Source organism: Lottia gigantea (assembly GCF_000327385.1).
Source record: "Lottia gigantea unplaced genomic scaffold LOTGIsca_20, whole genome shotgun sequence".
NCBI classification, from domain to species: domain Eukaryota; kingdom Metazoa; phylum Mollusca; class Gastropoda; family Lottiidae; genus Lottia; species Lottia gigantea.
Genome location: NW_008708401.1, coordinates 2,971,104 through 2,990,087, shown reverse-complemented (window position 1 = coordinate 2,990,087; position 18,984 = coordinate 2,971,104). Strand labels below are relative to the sequence as shown.

General features: G+C 32.9%; 1 protein-coding gene across 1 annotated transcript; it reads right to left on the bottom strand.

Annotated features, from left to right (window-relative positions):
• Positions 1-5,528: 5,528 nt before the first annotated feature.
• On the bottom strand, positions 5,529-13,764 carry LOTGIDRAFT_73121 (hypothetical protein; the record flags this gene model as incomplete). The annotated part of the gene is made up of 3 exons (XM_009053588.1): positions 5,529-5,818; positions 7,800-7,877; positions 13,398-13,764. Coding segments are annotated over 3 exons (735 nt in total), but the record flags the coding sequence as incomplete, so codon positions are not given.
• Between the last annotated feature and the right edge of the window lie 5,220 nt (positions 13,765-18,984).

Genomic DNA, 18,984 nt, shown 5'->3' with positions numbered 1-18,984 from the left:
AAATCTGTAGATGGGTTATGTATAATCTGAGGATTATTCAATTTCATGAATATTCTAAGAAAAGTTTTAAACTTACTATCTCCACTCTAGTATAGCCAGAAGACACCTCTTATCATTAACAGTAATTTAAACATTGTGAAACCGGAATATTCTTCAACAAATTGGAATAAAATTGGTACAATCTTATCACTGCCACAGGCCTTTCCGATAGAAGTAACGGTTGTTACCAACTAAGCAATTTGTTCCATTCTTCTATTCCAATCGACTTCTTAATCTAAATTGTTTCTACAATCTATAACATTCTTTTCTATACGTCTATATATATTGCTCTTAATTCTAAATTGTTTTCTACAATCTATATCATACTTCTGTGATCTATAAATCTATCTATATTGTTTACAGTTACACAATCTATGTTGTTTCTACAGCCTTTTGTTTCTATTGTTTCTACAATCTATATTGTTTTTACAGTCTAAATTGTTTCTACGGTCTAAATTCTTTCTACTTTTTCTATTGTTTTTTTAATATATACTGTTTCTACAATCCATATTGTTTCCACAATCTATAGGCCTATTGTTTTCACCACGAATATTGTTTCTACAATCTATAGGCCTCTTGTTTCTACAATCTATATTGCTTCCACCATGAATATAGTTTCTACATGTACAATCTTTATTGTTTCTACATTCTTTTTTGGTTCTACAATCTATATTGTTTTTTTTTTACTAATATTGTGTCTATAATCTATATTGTTTCCATAATCTATATTGTTTCTTCAATCTACCCGGTATCTATAATCTATATTGTTTCTTCAACCAACAATGTTTCTTCAATCTACATTGTTTCTATAATCTATATTATTTCTACAATCTATATCATTTCTACAATCTATATCATTTCTACAATCTATACTGTCTCTATTTTGTTCCGCAATCTATGTTGTCTATGTATTGTTTCCCGAATCTATTTCGGTATTTCTTTTTCTTTTTAATTGTTGCTGAAAGATTTGAAATGTACCACACAATTTCGAATTCCATGATTGAAATCGTTATAGATCTTCAAGCGGAGGATTTAGTACTATGTATTCTAGACCATATGTATAGTGGACGCCTATGTCAAATAGAAATTAGATTTAATTCATTAATTTGTCAAACATTGTGACACCTGATTATTCTGATGTCAGAAAAAACAATATAACTTAGTAATTGCTTGTTTTACCATGCTGTAGCTTGATCCACGTGCTACCTTGACATTGATTGACACATGTCATCGACAAGAAAAAGTCCACGACAGTCTGCCCTCTACATTTGTTCCTCATTTCATAGCTCATTTGTAGCGAAGGTTGAATATTTACATATATAACAATTATATCAATTTAGTGGCTTGAGTAGTGGTAGGTAATATATTCAACATGCTTGTTCAGCTGCCAACTGGCAACTTCAACATTTCTTATCGCCTTATTTCGTTCATCAGACTCTCCTATAAATTCTTCTTGTTAAAAACGACCATAAAATAAATATTATCATTTAGTTGATAAAACATAATGGAAATTGACATTTATTGCACTTTACGATTTGGTTAGTGTCAAATTATCATGTAGAATCTCATCGCTATAAATTGTGAGAAGATAAAAATGAATTCAAGCCATATGACAATAGTTTCTTTGTGTAGTTTTAAAAATTGTAAAATTGTTGCATAAATTTTAATGCCTTGTTACCGTCTTGTTACTTAAGTATTTGTCTAATGCAAAACAAAAATGTATATGAATGAAGTATATGCTAATTCATGTGTCGGATACTCGATTTAATCATGTGATGGATATCATCATTGGCCAGTGGCACATGCACTTGAGATTTAATCATGTGATGGATATCATCATGAGACAGTTGGACAGGCATTCGAGATTTAATCATGTGATGGATATTATCATGTGACAGTTGGATAGGCACTCGAGATTTAATCATGTGATGGATATCATGATGAGACAGTGGCACATGCACTCGATTTAATCATGTAATGGATATCATCATTGGCCAGTGGCACATGCACTCGAGATTGGGTCATGTGATGGATAGCATCATGAGACAGTGGCACATGCACTCGATTTAATCATGTGATGGATATCATCATGAGACAATGGCACATGCAGTCGATTTTATCATGTGGTGGATATCATCATGAAACGGTGGTACAGACTCGAGATTTAATCATGTGATGGATATCATCATGGGCCAGTGGCTGAGGCACTCGAGGTTGAGTCATGTGATGTATATATCATCATGGGCCAGTGGCTAATGCACTTGAGAATTAATCATGTGATGGATATCATCATGGGCCAGTGGCTGAGGCACTCGAGGTTGAGTCATGTGATGTATATATATCATCATGGGCCAATGGCTAAGGCACTCGAGAATTAATCATGTGATGGATTTCATCATGGGCCAGTGGCTGAGGCACTCGAGATTTAGTCATGTGATGGATATCATCATGGGCAAGTGGCTGAGGCACTCGAGATTTAGTCATGTGATGGATATCATCATGGGCCAGTGGCTAAGGCACTCGAGATTGAGTCATGTGATGGATATTGTCATGGGCCAGTGGTTAAGGCACTCGTGATTTAGTCATGTGATGGATATCATCATGGGCCTGTGGATAAGGCAAGCACCCGATTTAGTAATGAGATTGATATCAAAATGCTTTAAGCACTCGATTTATTCGTGGTCATGTGATGGAAATCATCATGTGTCTTACACTCGAGTTCAGCTTTACTATAGCATGTCGTACATGTTTTTCGAATGTTTTTCATTCTCTGATATAATCTTCTATCTCGCATTTAACTTTTTCATCTTTTTATAAAATGAAATAATACTATGCTATCTATCTAATAACCACACATTGCAAAATCACCATGTAAAGATTAATATACCGTCCTTTGAAGCAACGCAGCAGAAAAACTAAAAGCCATTGTTTGAATACTTAAGAGATAACATCTAAATACTTATACAACAGATCAAATGTAGTATCGTAGGCTTCAAAGGCTGCACCTGTATAGGTATTTATCGTTCTAAACTGTTTAATGTTATAGACCTGTAGAGTTTTTTGTTATAGACTGGTAGAGTTTCTTGTTATAGACTGGTATAGTTTATTGCTATAGACTGGTAGAGTTTATTGTTATAGACTGGTAGAGTTTATTGTTATAGACTGGTAGAGTTTATTGTTATAGACTGGTAGAGTTTATTATTATAGACTGGTAGAGTTCATTCTTATAGACTGATAAGAGTTTATTGTTATACACTGGTAGAGTTTATTGTAATAGACTGGTAGAGTTTATAGTTATAGACTGGTAGAGTGTATTGTTATAGACTGGTAGAGTTTATTATTATAGACTGGTAGAGTTTATCGTTATAGACTGGTAGAGTTCATTATTCTAGATTAGTGGAGTTTATTGTTATACACTGGTAGATTTTATTGTTATACACTGGTAGAGTTTATAGTTATAGACTCCTAGAGTGTATTGTTATAGACTGGTAGAGTTTATTATTGTAGACTGGTAGAGTTTATCGTTATAGACTGGTAGAGTTTGTCGTTATAGACTGGTGGAGTTTATCGTTATAGTCTGGTAGAGTTTATTGTTATAGACTGGTATAGTTTATTGTTATAAACTGCTAGAGTGTATTGTTATAGACTGGTAGAGTGTATCGTTATAGACTGGTAGAGTTTATTGTAATAGACTGGTGGAGTTTATCGTTATAGTCTGGTAGAGTTTATTGTTATAGACTGGTATAGTTTATTGTTAAAGACTAATAAGAGTTAATTGTTACAGACTGATATAGTTTATTATTATAGACTGGTAAAGCGAATTGTTATAGACTTGTAGAGTTTATTGTTATAGACTGCTAGAGTTTATTGTTATACGCTGGTAGAGTTTATTGTAATAGACTGGTAGAGTTTATTGTTATACACTGGTAGAGTTTATTGTTATAGACCGCTAGAGTTTATTGTTATACACTGGTAGAGTTTATTGTCATAGACTGCTAGAGTTTATTGTTATACGCTGGTAGAGTTAATTGTTATAGACTGCTAGAGTTTATTGTTATAGACTGCTAGAGTTTATTGTTATAGACTGGTAGAGTGTAGTGTTACATACGAAATTGATGTGGACTTCTAAAGTCTATAGTTGTGGACTTTGGGAATACATAAGAAACATTGGTTGGAAATAGAAGCTGTTGTTTTAGGTCGACAGTGGTTCCTGGAATTATTGATAAAAGACACTGTGAAAACGCTGAGCACTACGGGTTTGGGTATTAACAAACAATGGTAGACTTTAATTGGCTTTAATCTGACAGACTTACTACATATTTCTACTTTAACAATTTATCATTACTAACAAAACGTTCACATATTTTTTAATCTATGATAAAGGGAAATGAATAAATGTCAAATAGCAAATTCTAAACTTTTTATGAGTTTCAAAAATGATATTTATCTGCACTATATGAAATCTGAAAACCATTTACACAGCAAGTAAGTCTATGGGTGCTAATTTTCATCCAAAAAAATGAATAACAATAAGTTCCATAAACAAACAAACACAACATTCTCTCATAACAAAAACAGTAATATATAATATGTACACAAACATCTTAATGTTTCTATAGCACAAAAGAGTACACATATGTAGGCATAGGCTAAGTTTGAAGCTCTGTGTGATTATTTGGGAAAAGGGTATTGCCTGATTGAACTCGATTTATTTAAACCTATTCATTTCAGTCAAAATTAACCACGTGGTGGCCTGGTAGCATCATAAATCTATCCATTCTTCTGGAAATGTCCAAAGTTTGGTTTTTAGATCTACCTATGGATGGTAGATGGAGTTTGTGGATTGAAATGAGCTAGGACCACACAGACTTGTATCTGTAACGAACAAGTCACTTTAAAATTCCACAACAATACGATATCGAACACCGCATTTATATTTCCTTCGAAATGCATTTAAAATTTAAATTGTCACACTGGCGTCACACTATTGTCACGCTGGCGTCACACTAATAACAACAGTAATAAGTTACATGTGCTTATTTCTGATCATGTCACCGCTACTTTGAATATAATTCCCAGTCCATTTTCTGGATACTATTCAGGCAAACGAAGCATGACCAGGTTCCATAATATATTATTTTCTAAATTCTAACTTCTGGCCATGAAGTACATTGCCATAGTCGAGTTGAGTGACATGATAAATTTCAAGGGAAGGTTACCTAGAACATGAAAAGTAGTTTCTACGCCACAGTTTCTCAGTTAGGAGCTGTAGCTTCATTACTTTGATTTTTGTTTGTTTTCCTTGAACCAGAACTTCCTTTACGATTTTTGTTTTTCCTTTTCCCCTTTCGCTTTTTGTTTTTCTTCTTTTTCTTCCCCTTTCCCTTGCTTCCCTTGCCCTTCCCTTTTTTACGAGATCCCTTCTTTTTGCCTTTGTCCATTTCTCCGGCAGTGATTTCACGTATGATGCCCTCACAAATCTCCCCTTTCCTAATGGCGCGAATAGCACGTCTGAAGTCTTTGTTTTTTCGTTGCCAAAGAGTAACAAATGATACGTAAAATTCATCATTCACTTTATTTCCCATTATGAGATATTTTTCTTCTGTAGAATTCACAATATCACAAGAACACCCTTTTCCATTTTTGATCATTGGAAGCATCTTTTTACGTTCTTTTCTAGAAATATTATTTTTCTTGAAGAATTTCTTCTTCTTTTTCAAAAGAAATCCTTTATGTCCATTCAGAAGGTCTCTCATTTCATTAACCTTAGCTCTTATCACTGAAAATATAAATATGAACAAGGTTTAGTATTTTAAAACATTCTTAACCCAAATCGACATCACAGATTCTCAGGGGTAGGGGATACATTCATATGATAACAGGATACATTTTCTATTGTACTTACAGAAGGATATGATGTAATGCTGTTTTATTTCATTTGAATGAAATTGAAATCAACTGGCCCAATATTTACAGTATTAAAATATTTTTTTTTTTAGTTTCTTTGGTTGTAAATTAGTGAAGACTTCACAGATTTTAAATGGTAGAGGATACATTTCATAGTTCATTAAGATAACAGGATACATTTTTGCACCAAAGGAACAATATGACGTAATGCTTTGTTTCATTCCATTTAAAGGAAGTTGAAATAAACCAGCTATATATATAAGTATAGTATTTGATTATAAGAGAAAGTAGCTTCATTTCATTTAATTGAAACCAGATAAAATACACAACGACTTTGTGATGGGATACACATTTTATTTCATTCTTTAAATGGCAAAAGTAATACGATATATAAACATAGCATAGACAATCCCCTGTTTAAGTTTTTCCCCTGTTTTATACATACAGTAGGCCTAATTATGGTTACGGTGATACATATTTTACTTCATTAAAATATCAACTGCTCATATGGCACCTAGGTTTCTGTACTCTTCGGCTATCAGTTTTTAAAGAGGCAGGTTCGCCATCCGTTTGACCAATCGATTCTTTGTCTCAGAAACGGATATATTTTGGGTGAATTTTTTGGACATGGGCTAAGTTTTTATTGAAGTTTCATATCAAGTGTGGCTTTAAACGAGATTGATGTATAACTTCTGTCACTTTATGATTTATAGGTTGTTATCTGAGCAAAATTATTTTCTCTTACAATAAACGGTTAAATATAAGCGTAGATAATCATTTCGAATATCATATCGCAATAACAAAGATCTGAATCGTCTCACAATAACTCGCTATTTCTGAACCTTATTTTACTCCAAATGTCAAAGTATCCGATTAACTTTTCAGATATTTTCTAAATATTAATGTTACTTGTATCCAGATACTTGACACCTCCTTATAAAATGACCCTTTTTGTTGAATGTGGAGCAGTATGTAAATCTGCCAGGGTGGTTAAGCCGTGATGCAGAGATAAGTATAATGGGTTTATCCGCAGCTATTTTGATGTAATCTTTGACACTTTAATTCGCGTCAATTTACCCATTGAGAAACAAGCTGTTCACAGAGAGTAATGTCCTAAATGAAACATTCTCTGTCACTTGGACACAGTGAACGATCTTAATGAAAATATAGAGAAGGAACGCGTGTATTGAAAACACAGATAGGGCCTATATCCAATGTTTTATGCAAAGCAAAAATAAAAGTACGTATATCACAGAAATACATTCTCTATTCATGATTTTGTCTCAGAATTGAACTAATAAATGTATCCCAAATAGGCCTACTATTACTGAAAAAAGCCTGTATCCACGGCCTTGTATTATCAAATTCAACTATGTATTCCCAGTGCTATAACTGAAAATAGAGCTTATATCTACGATTTGGTGCAATGCAGTTAAATATGTATTCCCTATTTCTATTACTGAAAATATCCAGGATTATGTGTTATACCGTTTTGGTTTGTGAAATAAACCCATACCCCTACTATTATTAAAAATGTAGTTTGCACTATGAAATTGAAATATGTATCCCCTTTAGTAAAATTGGTTTTGTGTAATGAAATTAAAGGAACAGATGCGGCACTTTTTTTACCAATCGCACCTTTGTATCAGAAACGGGAATTTTTTTTTTTAGCATAGCCAGTCGTCGTCAAAGTTGAACCTTTAGTACATGTACCCACGTTTTTGTTGTGTACAACGTTGTATACCTGGTATCTCTAACGAAAGTATAACAATTCTTGGTATAAAAGTTCACAATACAATATTTTTCATGAAAGGAAATCATAAATAAAAAATTATAGTATTAGAAAGACTTACCAAAATCGGCACCACAGTAGTTATCCACAATAGCTTCAAATGTTAGGGGATGTTTGCAGGAAGTACAATTATTATCTGCTGTAACAGTAAAACGTTAGATTTATCTATTTTATTAACATACAGTATATTTTGTTCAACTATATCAGTCTAAATATTTTTATTTTTATTACATTGTAGTCAATTGAGAGTATAAAACCAAACACCATCGTATGTTGAACATCATCAAACACTTAGTTTTAGTGGAATAGCAGGAACTACAGACGTCTGATTGAAAATTGGAATGGTGTGAATTAATGCTACAAGTGTCTCCGATACACATATTTTTTTTGTTTTAGAAAACCTATTTACAATCCTTTAAAACATCCTTCAATGGCCCATCAAACCGCCCACGTGTTTGTCAAGACCGAAGCTGCTAATGGAATGCATGCAGGTCCCACGATGACGTTCCAATCACTTTAATGTCTAATGTGATTGATTCTAAACTTCCCAAGAGCTCAATTGGCTTTAACTAATCTATAATTCTAAAATAACTGTTAAAATAAAATATTAGCATGCATTGTAAAAAAGTTAATATAACTTTAAAAGACGGAAAGATGAAATGGAAAGTTTTTCCCTTCCGCTAAAGAAATTCAGTGTCCCCTGCGTATGTCACTATCAATTCAGAGCAGTCTATAGAGAAAATTTACAATTCCTTAATCTGGATTTGTTGTAAGCTACAATATCAATTTGGTTTTTGTTCCACACTTTTCAAAAGATACTTGATAGATGCTTAGTATATACCTATTACAAAGTTTCTTATAATTATTAGCTAAATCTGTAAGTGGCACATAAGGAGTCTTGCTAAACGCCAAATTGCTAAATTCTCACATTTTTTTTTAAAAGAATACACAATATACTATAATGTTGCAAAATGGCTGTACGAATTTACTGAATTATATATCATTTAGGAAGGGCAAAAACCACAAATTATTATTTACATTTAATGTCTCGAAACGAAAGTCGTTTTAAAAAGTCGACCCTTTATTTATTTAATTATTCAACCCTTGAAAAGTTGGCATGTATTGTTCAGATTTCAATCAAACAATTACTTTGTGATATGTCAAAGCTGAACTGGGTGGGTGCGTACTTAATAGTTTGTTTTACACAAAACCACCCCACTGAGAAAAATACTACCCGTCTGAACTGGATAAACGAGCAAAAATACAAAGCAACAATTAGTTATCAGACGGAAAAAATTGTCAAACTCAAAAGGATGTCGGATGGAAATGTCATTCATAGATATGCACTCATGTTTGTAAAGCTCAGGTGCAGTGCTCTTAGTATTTTCTTAAGTTTAAGAATGATAAGAAATATGTGAAAACTGATATGGGATGCTTGTTCTTATCAATTTGAATTACACCCACTCTAACCGACATGAAGTGCCAATTAAAGATATGAATGATATTGAATATACAATGTCAATATGACATGCTATTTATCACAATAAATCTATTGCCATTAAAGGGGGTGTCCCGTAGAAAAACAACTCATTCTGAGACTCAACGTTCAGAAAACCTTGAAATTCTTAATGTGTTGAATTTTTTTTACTTAAACGCAATTTAAATTTTTAATATTTTGAAAAATATAAAATCTGGATAGCAAGACTACAATGAATTGTTGTGTTGCTTGTAGGCAAATAAAAAGGCTGGATAATCCAGCTCTCACAATAGCCCACGATTTGATGGTGATCTGTAAATTACCTTTGATGACCTTATATGAAAAGTACCAACATCAGATCTACCGGGAATTGCTACACTATGGTCGAAACCAGTAATTTCCAAACAATATTAAAAATGAAACAGACTGATGAGAAGAAAGAGCAATTAAACCAATTCACACGTTTTTCAAATTCTATATATTCTAGTGTCGTTTGCAACCTAAAACAATAAAATTACAACTTTCTGCTCTGAACTGGTCTACTGGAAGTGAAAACCACATTGAAATCTCGATAATGAGACCGACTATTCCTTAAAACTGGTAAATACACCCAAATCAACAGCCCTGATTGAAACTATATCAGTATCTGAAAAACTTTTCACACATTTTTTTACCTTTCATGTTGGCAAGGGTTCTCGAAAAATGTGAATGATTGAAAGCACACGTGTTCAAGTATGTTTCTTTTTCATGCCATATTTATAAAGACATTAATCAATTCTAAGTGATTTTCCTTATCTCTTATTTTCAATTATAGAAAGGGTATTACAGAAACCGGCTTCAAAATTGACTGTGAGAGAAATTTGCCTCGTGTTTTCTTGCAATACGAAATATTTCTAGCCGATGTATGGTGAACTCAATCGAATACAAACTTTTAAAATTGTTTTGGCACAATAATTAAATATTATCACCAAAATATAAAACAAATAATTATAACAGCCAACAAATATGCACTTTGTGACTGTTTGGGAAACATAGGATATCATCTTAAAGAGAATATTTAGTATAATTTGCTTCATTTACTCTACAGGTGGAAAAGATTAAAGGCAAAAAGAATAGTCAATATTGAACCTGAATATTCTCTTTCGATTTCTGAATGCTTTTGTTCATACGACACCATTAAATTTTCCCATTTCAGCACATATTACATTTTTTAAAAATGTCCAGAATCGTCAACTTGATTTACTTCAAGGTGCACACTGAGGAAGTATATTTCCTATTGAAGATGATTATTATTTTGATAACAAAATTTGTTAATACCACCAAACTGTGTTAATATCCACGTTCAAGTTCTACACCATTACATTGGCAATTCAAGATATATTGCGTTTTAAGAAAAAGTGTCCAGTATCGTCAAGGTAATGTAATTTTACTTGAAGGTGCACACAGAGGAAGGATACTTCCGAATGTAGACGATTTTCCTTTTGATAATGATAATGTTTGTTATCCTAACCTACTGTGATACACCGCTGTGCAATTTATTTAGGTTAGAGAAACCATATTAATTTTAGTCTGTCGCAGTTTTATATTCAATAAAGCCGTGTAAAATCTTAGATAAATAATATCTCTAATACTTTTGACCTAATCCTACCGATTGAAATGTCAGACAGTGAAATTTAATTCTAGAGATTAAAGCACACTTGAATATCTTCTTCTCAACAATAACTCTATACTTATACCCCAATCTAGACACTTTTCTACAGTAAATAGTCGCGAATATTATAGCTTGTGTAAATATACAGAATTAGCAAAAATTCTAATGTTAAATTGTTCACAGCCAATGTGTTTCCAACTAGATTTTACTAGAAATGTACATGTGAACTCTTTGACAACCTTACTCATATAAAGCTTGACAATACAGTTGACATACGCTTGACAACAACTAAACCTAAGCAAACGCTTCCTTAAATGCTTGAAAATCAAAATCAATCAGAACATTTGACAATAAAGAAGATTATGGCTTAAAACAGCAAATTCAAGATAAGTTTGACAATCAAATTCCAATGAAGTTTGACAAAGCAACGTTATCTAAAACCTTGAAAACCAATTTAAATAATTAAAAGTCTAGCTTTAGCATAAAAACGAAGAAAACTAAATTCAACTGAAAGAAGACAATTAAACGATTAACAATAAGTTTCCAGTAAGCTTGACAAACAAATATCCAAGAAAAGTTTGACTTTCAAAGTCGATTTAATTAAGCTTGACATTCAAAGTATAGCTTGACAACCAAAGTAAAGTCTGATAATCAAGTCCAGTGAATATTGACAATCAAAGTTTAACTTGACAATCAAATCAAAGCAAAGCTTGAAAATGAAATCAAATTAAGCTTGACAATCGATGTCAAGTAAAGCTTGACAAACAAAGTCTTGACAATCAAGTAATCTGAGTAAAAATTGACGATAAAAATTCTAAAGTAAAGCTTAACAATCACATCCATTAAATGCTTCACTATCAGTGACCTACAAAGATTGACAAAGTTTGACAGCTGAAACCTGGAAAAGTTGGGTATCTGATTCTAATCCTCAGACATGGTAAATAGTAGTCCGAAAACGTCGTAGATATATATGTATCACCTGTTAATTTGCAGGAGGGCACTGTGCAAGAATGCATTTATCAATCTCAACCGTAAACTCCAACGACATCCATAAAGATATATGTCTGATTATTGTATCGTTTGCACGTTAGGATTATTTGATTTAGAATGGAATAAATGGGCATCAGTGGTCCTGCAAAGGGCATTGTTACTGTTTGAGTCATGAAGCTACTGCACGAATCCATCCAACCGGAAGTAAACACTTTGTGCAAAAATTGGAATGTTAATGAAGACTTTCATACACCGTTCCGAAATTATTTCATTTGGCGGAATAGACGTCAACACTATTTTATCGAAATCATGATTCATAATTGATTCCACAATTTGAATCCATCGCCTATTATTGATATTTTTTTTTATTATTCCTCCATATTCAATCATTTCGATATGTTGATTTGAAATCCATGATATTGGCAGCACCAAATTTGGCGCAATTCCTCACTTCCGGTTGAGTACCAACGGAGATGGTATTGATAAAATCCTCAAGAATCTAACTTATAGTCTTTTTAGATTTGAATGTTCTGAGACCTCTATTTGGGGTTTTCTCTCTTTAATTTAAATGCCTGAGGCCTTTATGGAGACAGAAATATTCGGACTAAAAACAAGTGTTAAGAAGATATAGTGTTAGGAAAGTTTGTCAACATGTCTAGTCTAATAGTTCACATTTTACATGTTAGATTAGTGTCACATTCAAATTCTATGTTAAAATGTTACACAAATATACATAAAAAACGTCAGTTCACACGACAAAAACCCGGTATCATTTCAGAAAATAACTGTATGTTATATTCATTTAGAGAATAAAAACTATTCTATTGTTAATTCAAATATGACATATAAAATTATTAATATTCTAAATTCCTTCATCCCATTTATGTGTTAGATGACATATAGAAACTATTTCTTTACAAACTTCAAATAATGGAAATCATGACGTTTGAAATTGCTTTTTGGAATGTATATAGGTTTGAAGTAATTATTTTTGTAAAATAATTTTGATATCAGACGCTGTATGCCGTCACTAACAAATATTTGAGTTTGAGTGACGTAATAATCCACATTTAAAAAATTTGCAACGATTTAAGCTTTTGATTTCTTACTTTAAAGATTACTGTATTCAAATACTAAAGTCAAAGGCATCTTGGAAATAATGAAATAAAATAATCTTAAGCTAATTTTGTCACCCTGACAATGATCATTACCATCCATTAAACTGAAGTTTGTAAGAGAAAAAGGGTGCAGAATGAAAACTATACATTGTACCTGTAATTCTATCATCTAGAAATGAAGAAGAAAAATGCTTGTTATTAGTAAATCATGATGGTAATAATATAATATATTGTTGCAATGAATATTGTTAGAATGTGATATCTGCCTAATATCTCTAATTCAAAAAGTGACATGACGTGCCTCAGATAAGCAGTGAATTTATAAATTTGCTGGATAAATATATGCGTGTAATGAATGGCTATTTAATTGACTCAAGCTGAATGGCGTCTTTAATAGTAAAGATATAGAAAAATGTGGCTTACGTTTAACATGATTTTGTTGTTCAATACATAAATCATTATCTACTGGAAATTTATCACATCTCACCATATCTGGCCAGGGAAATCCATACCGTTGCATTCTACCCATACAAGCTTGCTTAACACTCTCACATAGAGATCGACATGGGAAAATAGGTCTGTCCAAACAAACTGGAGAAAATAAGGAACACAGGAACAATTTAGTGTCTGGATGACAATGGATACCCAATAAGGGTACCCATGATCCTGCTTGGTTGGTAACTTCCTGTAGGGTATCATGATCCAATAAATTGGGCAGTCTCATTCTTGTGTAGCCGATATTTTGACACAATGATAAATTGGATGGAATGTCGATACATTTCGGTCTCTGTATTCGACCACCGCTCATGGTAGCCCAATCTTGATTCCAGTCACTAAGGTAATCACCTTGTCCATAATTATCACTATAATAACGGTAATCGTAATCCCCATACACTGGGTATATTAAACAGCACAACACATATATTATAAAACAACACATTTTCTCCATTTTGTCTGTTCCACTAGAAACTCTTATTCACTAGATTGTGAATAATGCAGGGCAATGACTCTAAAAGACCGTCTTGGGTCTAGTCTATATTCAAATGACATACGATGCACCTAAAGGTTTGAAGTAAATCCATGAAAATGAAAGTAAACTGTAGCACTAAAACCACCACGAACCGATTACACGTCTTTGACCATCAGCTATCCATATTTGAAATAATTTAAATGTTGGTAGACTACAAACGTCTCGAATGCTAAATTCACATGTTATCAGTAGAAGAATGGTGCATGTAAAACAGGTTATCCTCTATGAGAAAATTGTTGAACACTTCTGTTTTGTCGAGTTATTCACTTAATTCATTTAACACATCTTTCTTTGTCTACAGTTTCTTTTCAAAATACATGTCTTCACCTTGTATTCCGCTCCCCTCTTTCAATATGTATTAATGCCTCGAGGGCCGTTATTTCAATCGTCTGGCCAATATTTTGATTAAATTGTTCCTCTCTGGTATGCTACAATACAATATACGACAATTTAAGTAAGATGAATTATGTGAATAAGATTGTGTTTGAATTGAAAATCGGGTTTCTGATGGCTAACCCCCGTCGTTATCTTCACAATTGTAAGCACATGCTCGTTTAAAAGTATTTAATATAGAGTAAAGCGTTTAGTTTACAAGATTGGGTATCCTTCTGACAGCTTGACAGATTTGAAGTAGTAAAGCTACGCCCCATTGGGGGCAGACATAATAAAGTTGATGACATGGGTAAACTTTCGACGTGTCGCTACTAATTCAACTTGTGATAAAATATCTACACTGCTCCGCCTCCTGTCTGATTTCTCGTGTACTTTATTTCTCCACTGTATTTCTCTCTCTCATACCATACGCAAAATATCATTCAAACTGGTTAAGTTTTGATTCTTGAGTCCGTTGTATTCTCCGCAGTCTGTGAGTCAATTCTACTGACTCCAAAGTATGAGAGTAGAACTATTTAAAGTTTTGTACATAGAGTTTAATACCGTCTACAAAATCATACACAGTGTCTACAAAGTCTTAGTGTTATTTATACTGTCTACGACTCAATTATACTATCTACAAAGTCTACGAGTTATTGATACTGTCTACAAAGTATACGAGTCATTTACACTATCTACAAGTCATTTACACTGTCTACAAAGTCTACAAGTCATTTACACTGTCTACCAAGTCTACGGGTCATTTACACTATCTACAAAGTCTACAAGTCGTTAACACGGTCTACAAAGTCTACGGGTCATTTACACTATCTACAAAGTCTACAAGTCGTTAACACGGTCTACAAAGTCTACAAGTCGTTAACACGGTCTACAAAGTCTACGAGTCATTTACACTGTCTACAAAGTATACGAGTCATCTATACTGTCTACAAATTCTGCGAGTCATTTACACTGTCTACGAAGTCTACGGGTCATTTACACTATCTACAAAGTCTACGAGTCATTTACATGTTTACAAAGTCTACGAGTCATTTACACTACCTACAAAGTTTACGGGTCATTTATATTATCTACAAAACCTAAGAGTCGTTTATACTGTCTACAAAGCCAAGGAATCATAAAAGTATGAGAGTTACTTAAATATTGTGCAAAATGTTCATATCATATAATATACCGTCTGCATATTCTGCGAGTCATTTACACTATCCTCGATACTGTCTACAAACTATAAATATAATTCAGATCATTGATACTGTCTTCAAAGTCTACAAGTCATTGATATTGTCTAGCAGTAAAGTCTACTAGTCAATTCTACTGTCTGCAACGTCAACGGGTCATTTATAATGTATACAAAGTCTAATATAAGAGTCATTTATATTGTCTACAAAGTCAACGAGTCATTTATGCTGTCAACAAAGTCTACGAGTCATTTATGCTGTCAACAAAGTCTACGAGTCATTAATAATGTCTGCAAGTCAACGAGTCATTTATGCTGACTACATAGTCTTAGTGTCATGTACTGCTATATACAAAGTCTAAGAGTCATTTATGTATTGTCTGTAAAGTCTTGGAATTCTTTTTACAAAGAAAATGCGTCATTAATATTGTCTAAAAAAATTACCGAGTCATTTATGCTGTCTACATAGTCCGTGTAAGTCATTAAACTTGGAATTCTTTACACTATTTGTCTTTTTGTACACCTATTTAATGAAGATGTATTTACCCGTAGTTCTTTAAGTACACGAAGTTGCATACAGTGTGGGTCTTAATCATGACATCCTGTGAACCCGATATAGTGACAGGTCTTATTAGTTTTTAATTCCCCGTAGACTGGCATAGTTTATTATTATTACTCTAAATACCATTAACATAGTTATAAATATACACTTTATGCATGTTGAACTCATAAATACTGACATAAAATTAACATAAACTACCTTTTATTCCTCATAATAATCCAGTTTAAATTTAATATTTCATTTGATCGAACTCGAAGTTTGTATGTTATCAAATAGAAACAAAAAAAGGTTCAAATAAAGCAATATGGGTTTGCTTTATCCGTCCGACTGATCTTCAAAATCTTCAAAAAACATTATCACCTGTTGGATTTGAATAGCCATCGCTTCTAAACTTGAAATTCTTTAATACAAATAATGAGTAAGCAGGGCCCAAGAGTTGAACCTTGGCTTAACCCGCTGTAACAAATTAGCAAACGGAACTTACCTTACTCTATGTCTGTTATCCTGTTACCACTTCTGAAAGGAATGAGGGAGGAAGTAGGTAATTCGAAAGCGATATAAAAGGCACGTTTGATCTGAATATTTCGCTTTTCTCCTTGTGATCAATTACGAAGTGTGTAAGTTAATCGTCGCCTTGTTACGAGTAAAATGTTAATGAGATGTGAGTTGTTGACATTTTCTATTAGCTTTCTGAAGTCTTTAATGACAGCGCTAATAAAATAACGAGACTATTACTTATTAAGCGGATAATTGAAACACGGTAATTAAACAATGAACAGGTTGAGCCACAAAGTAAACGAAATGAAGTGTCTATTTTGTCACCAGGCTTGTTGTAATAGGGCGTAATGACAATTATCTGCAATGATCGTCCTCTTTATCTACCTTTCACGTTTAGATTTAAACTGTTGTCATTTCCATCTCTTAATAAAGTTAAGGTAATCCATTTTAAAAATATAATTGTTTTATAAGTTATCTTTGAAGATTGCCGCAACTAAAACAACATGTTCATTAAATTTAAGATCTATTATGCCCAGTAGAAATATTTTTCTAGGGAGTTAGTGACAATCTGAATTTATTTTCCTTTCGATTTAAGACCAATCACTTATTATATCTTTTCTATGATGATGTTAAGCCAATTACTTCAAATGATTATTGCTAAAATTAAAAGCAAGATACTTTTAGTTTAAAATTTCAGATAAGGTAAGGGTCACATTAGATTGTGGTCAATATTAGTTTTCATCGAATTGAGCACCTTCTTCCTCCGGCCTTACTAAAAATGCAGACTGTCCCTTTAAACTTTTAATATTTTTTCTGGATTGGGTTTGTTTGAAGTCTGATTCCACAGTTGGTTTGTAAGAAACGAGGAGTGGAAGATAATTTGTTATCAAAAAATCTATTAAACCATTCCCAGAAATGTGTTAAATATTTCAGAGACACATACAATGACATTATTTAGAAAATGTATTCGGTGGTAGTGATTCATAGAATCTTTTCGGATTCCTACAAGTCTATATGATCGAAATTAAATGTGCAATTTTCTTCCTGCAACCTTACAATCTTGCTGTGTCTACAGTTGGTGCACAAAAAACAGAATGACGATCCTCAACATTTGATCTGTATTTAGATTTAGACAAAAATCTTAATGGGAAAATGTTCTAACGCCTGCCACGAAACTGTCAAAGATATAAATAATGAGAGAAAAAGATGAAGCAACAACGTAGTTAAATGTTAATTAACACATACTTGCAATTTCTTTCTCATTCAAATTCCGAGCAAAAAATGTTTACACAGAACTGCAAATCAAACGTTAATAATAATAGATGTATATTGAATTACAATGCTTGTAAAGTGTTGAAATGATATATGCATATATTTCTAAAGTGGCTGTTTTGAATTTCATCTACGTAACGTAACAAAATCTTGATATCATTTAAGACAGTGGTAATAGTGTTTGGTGGGAGGAGAACGGTCAAATTTAGTTCATCTTAGCTCGAAACTTTCCCAATCATGAACATATTTTGAATATAAAGTAACATTTTCTTCCTTCCTACGGATAGCTTATAAATTAATAATTGTGAGACAGGAACACATGACGCCCTACCAGTCCGAGTTTGTCCGTATATAGTCTCAGTTACGATCAGTATCCATTTTCGTAGGGACTGAAAAATCATTTTCAAAAACTTGAACCTCAATGAAATTTGCCTCACCACTAAAAGACCACTACCATCGCTTGAGCAGAACATGACATTGACAACATTTGTTGCTGTCAATAAAATAGCTGTAGGCCAACATATAAATTACAAACTTTACAACTAATATAATTATGATGTTCAACAATTATCAGCAGGGCACACGACGCAAAACGCCATTTACATCAACTTCAGTAACACCTCCCCCCCTTCGTAGCCCCGAAGACATGTTTTGTCGGGCAAAAGTCTCATAACCAGGTTAGAAATTCGGGCAAAGTCAGATATTTCGCCCCCCCTTTCCCTTTGTAGTAGCGAGATAACATGAGCATATTGACCGTAATGTATACTAGCGACCAAGGTTAACAAGATCCAATTTTGGTTGAAAGCAGAAATGGGCCAATGGCGACAACCGATTACAACATCAATTTTCAGTCTTTGTGCGCTCATGTGTACAATTGATCAGATTCTCCCAATTACAGCTAGTTACTATTGTCTGAGCAAAGTAAAAAAAAATTATCAATTGTTTTTATGAGAATTGGAATAGCAGCCTAAATAATAGTACTGTTAGTCTTAGAATGTCTTTGGTTGATAAAATCATATTTTTTTGTAAGTTTTTATGGGAAAGAAACACGTTTCCCAGAAAAGTCGAAATTTTTGGC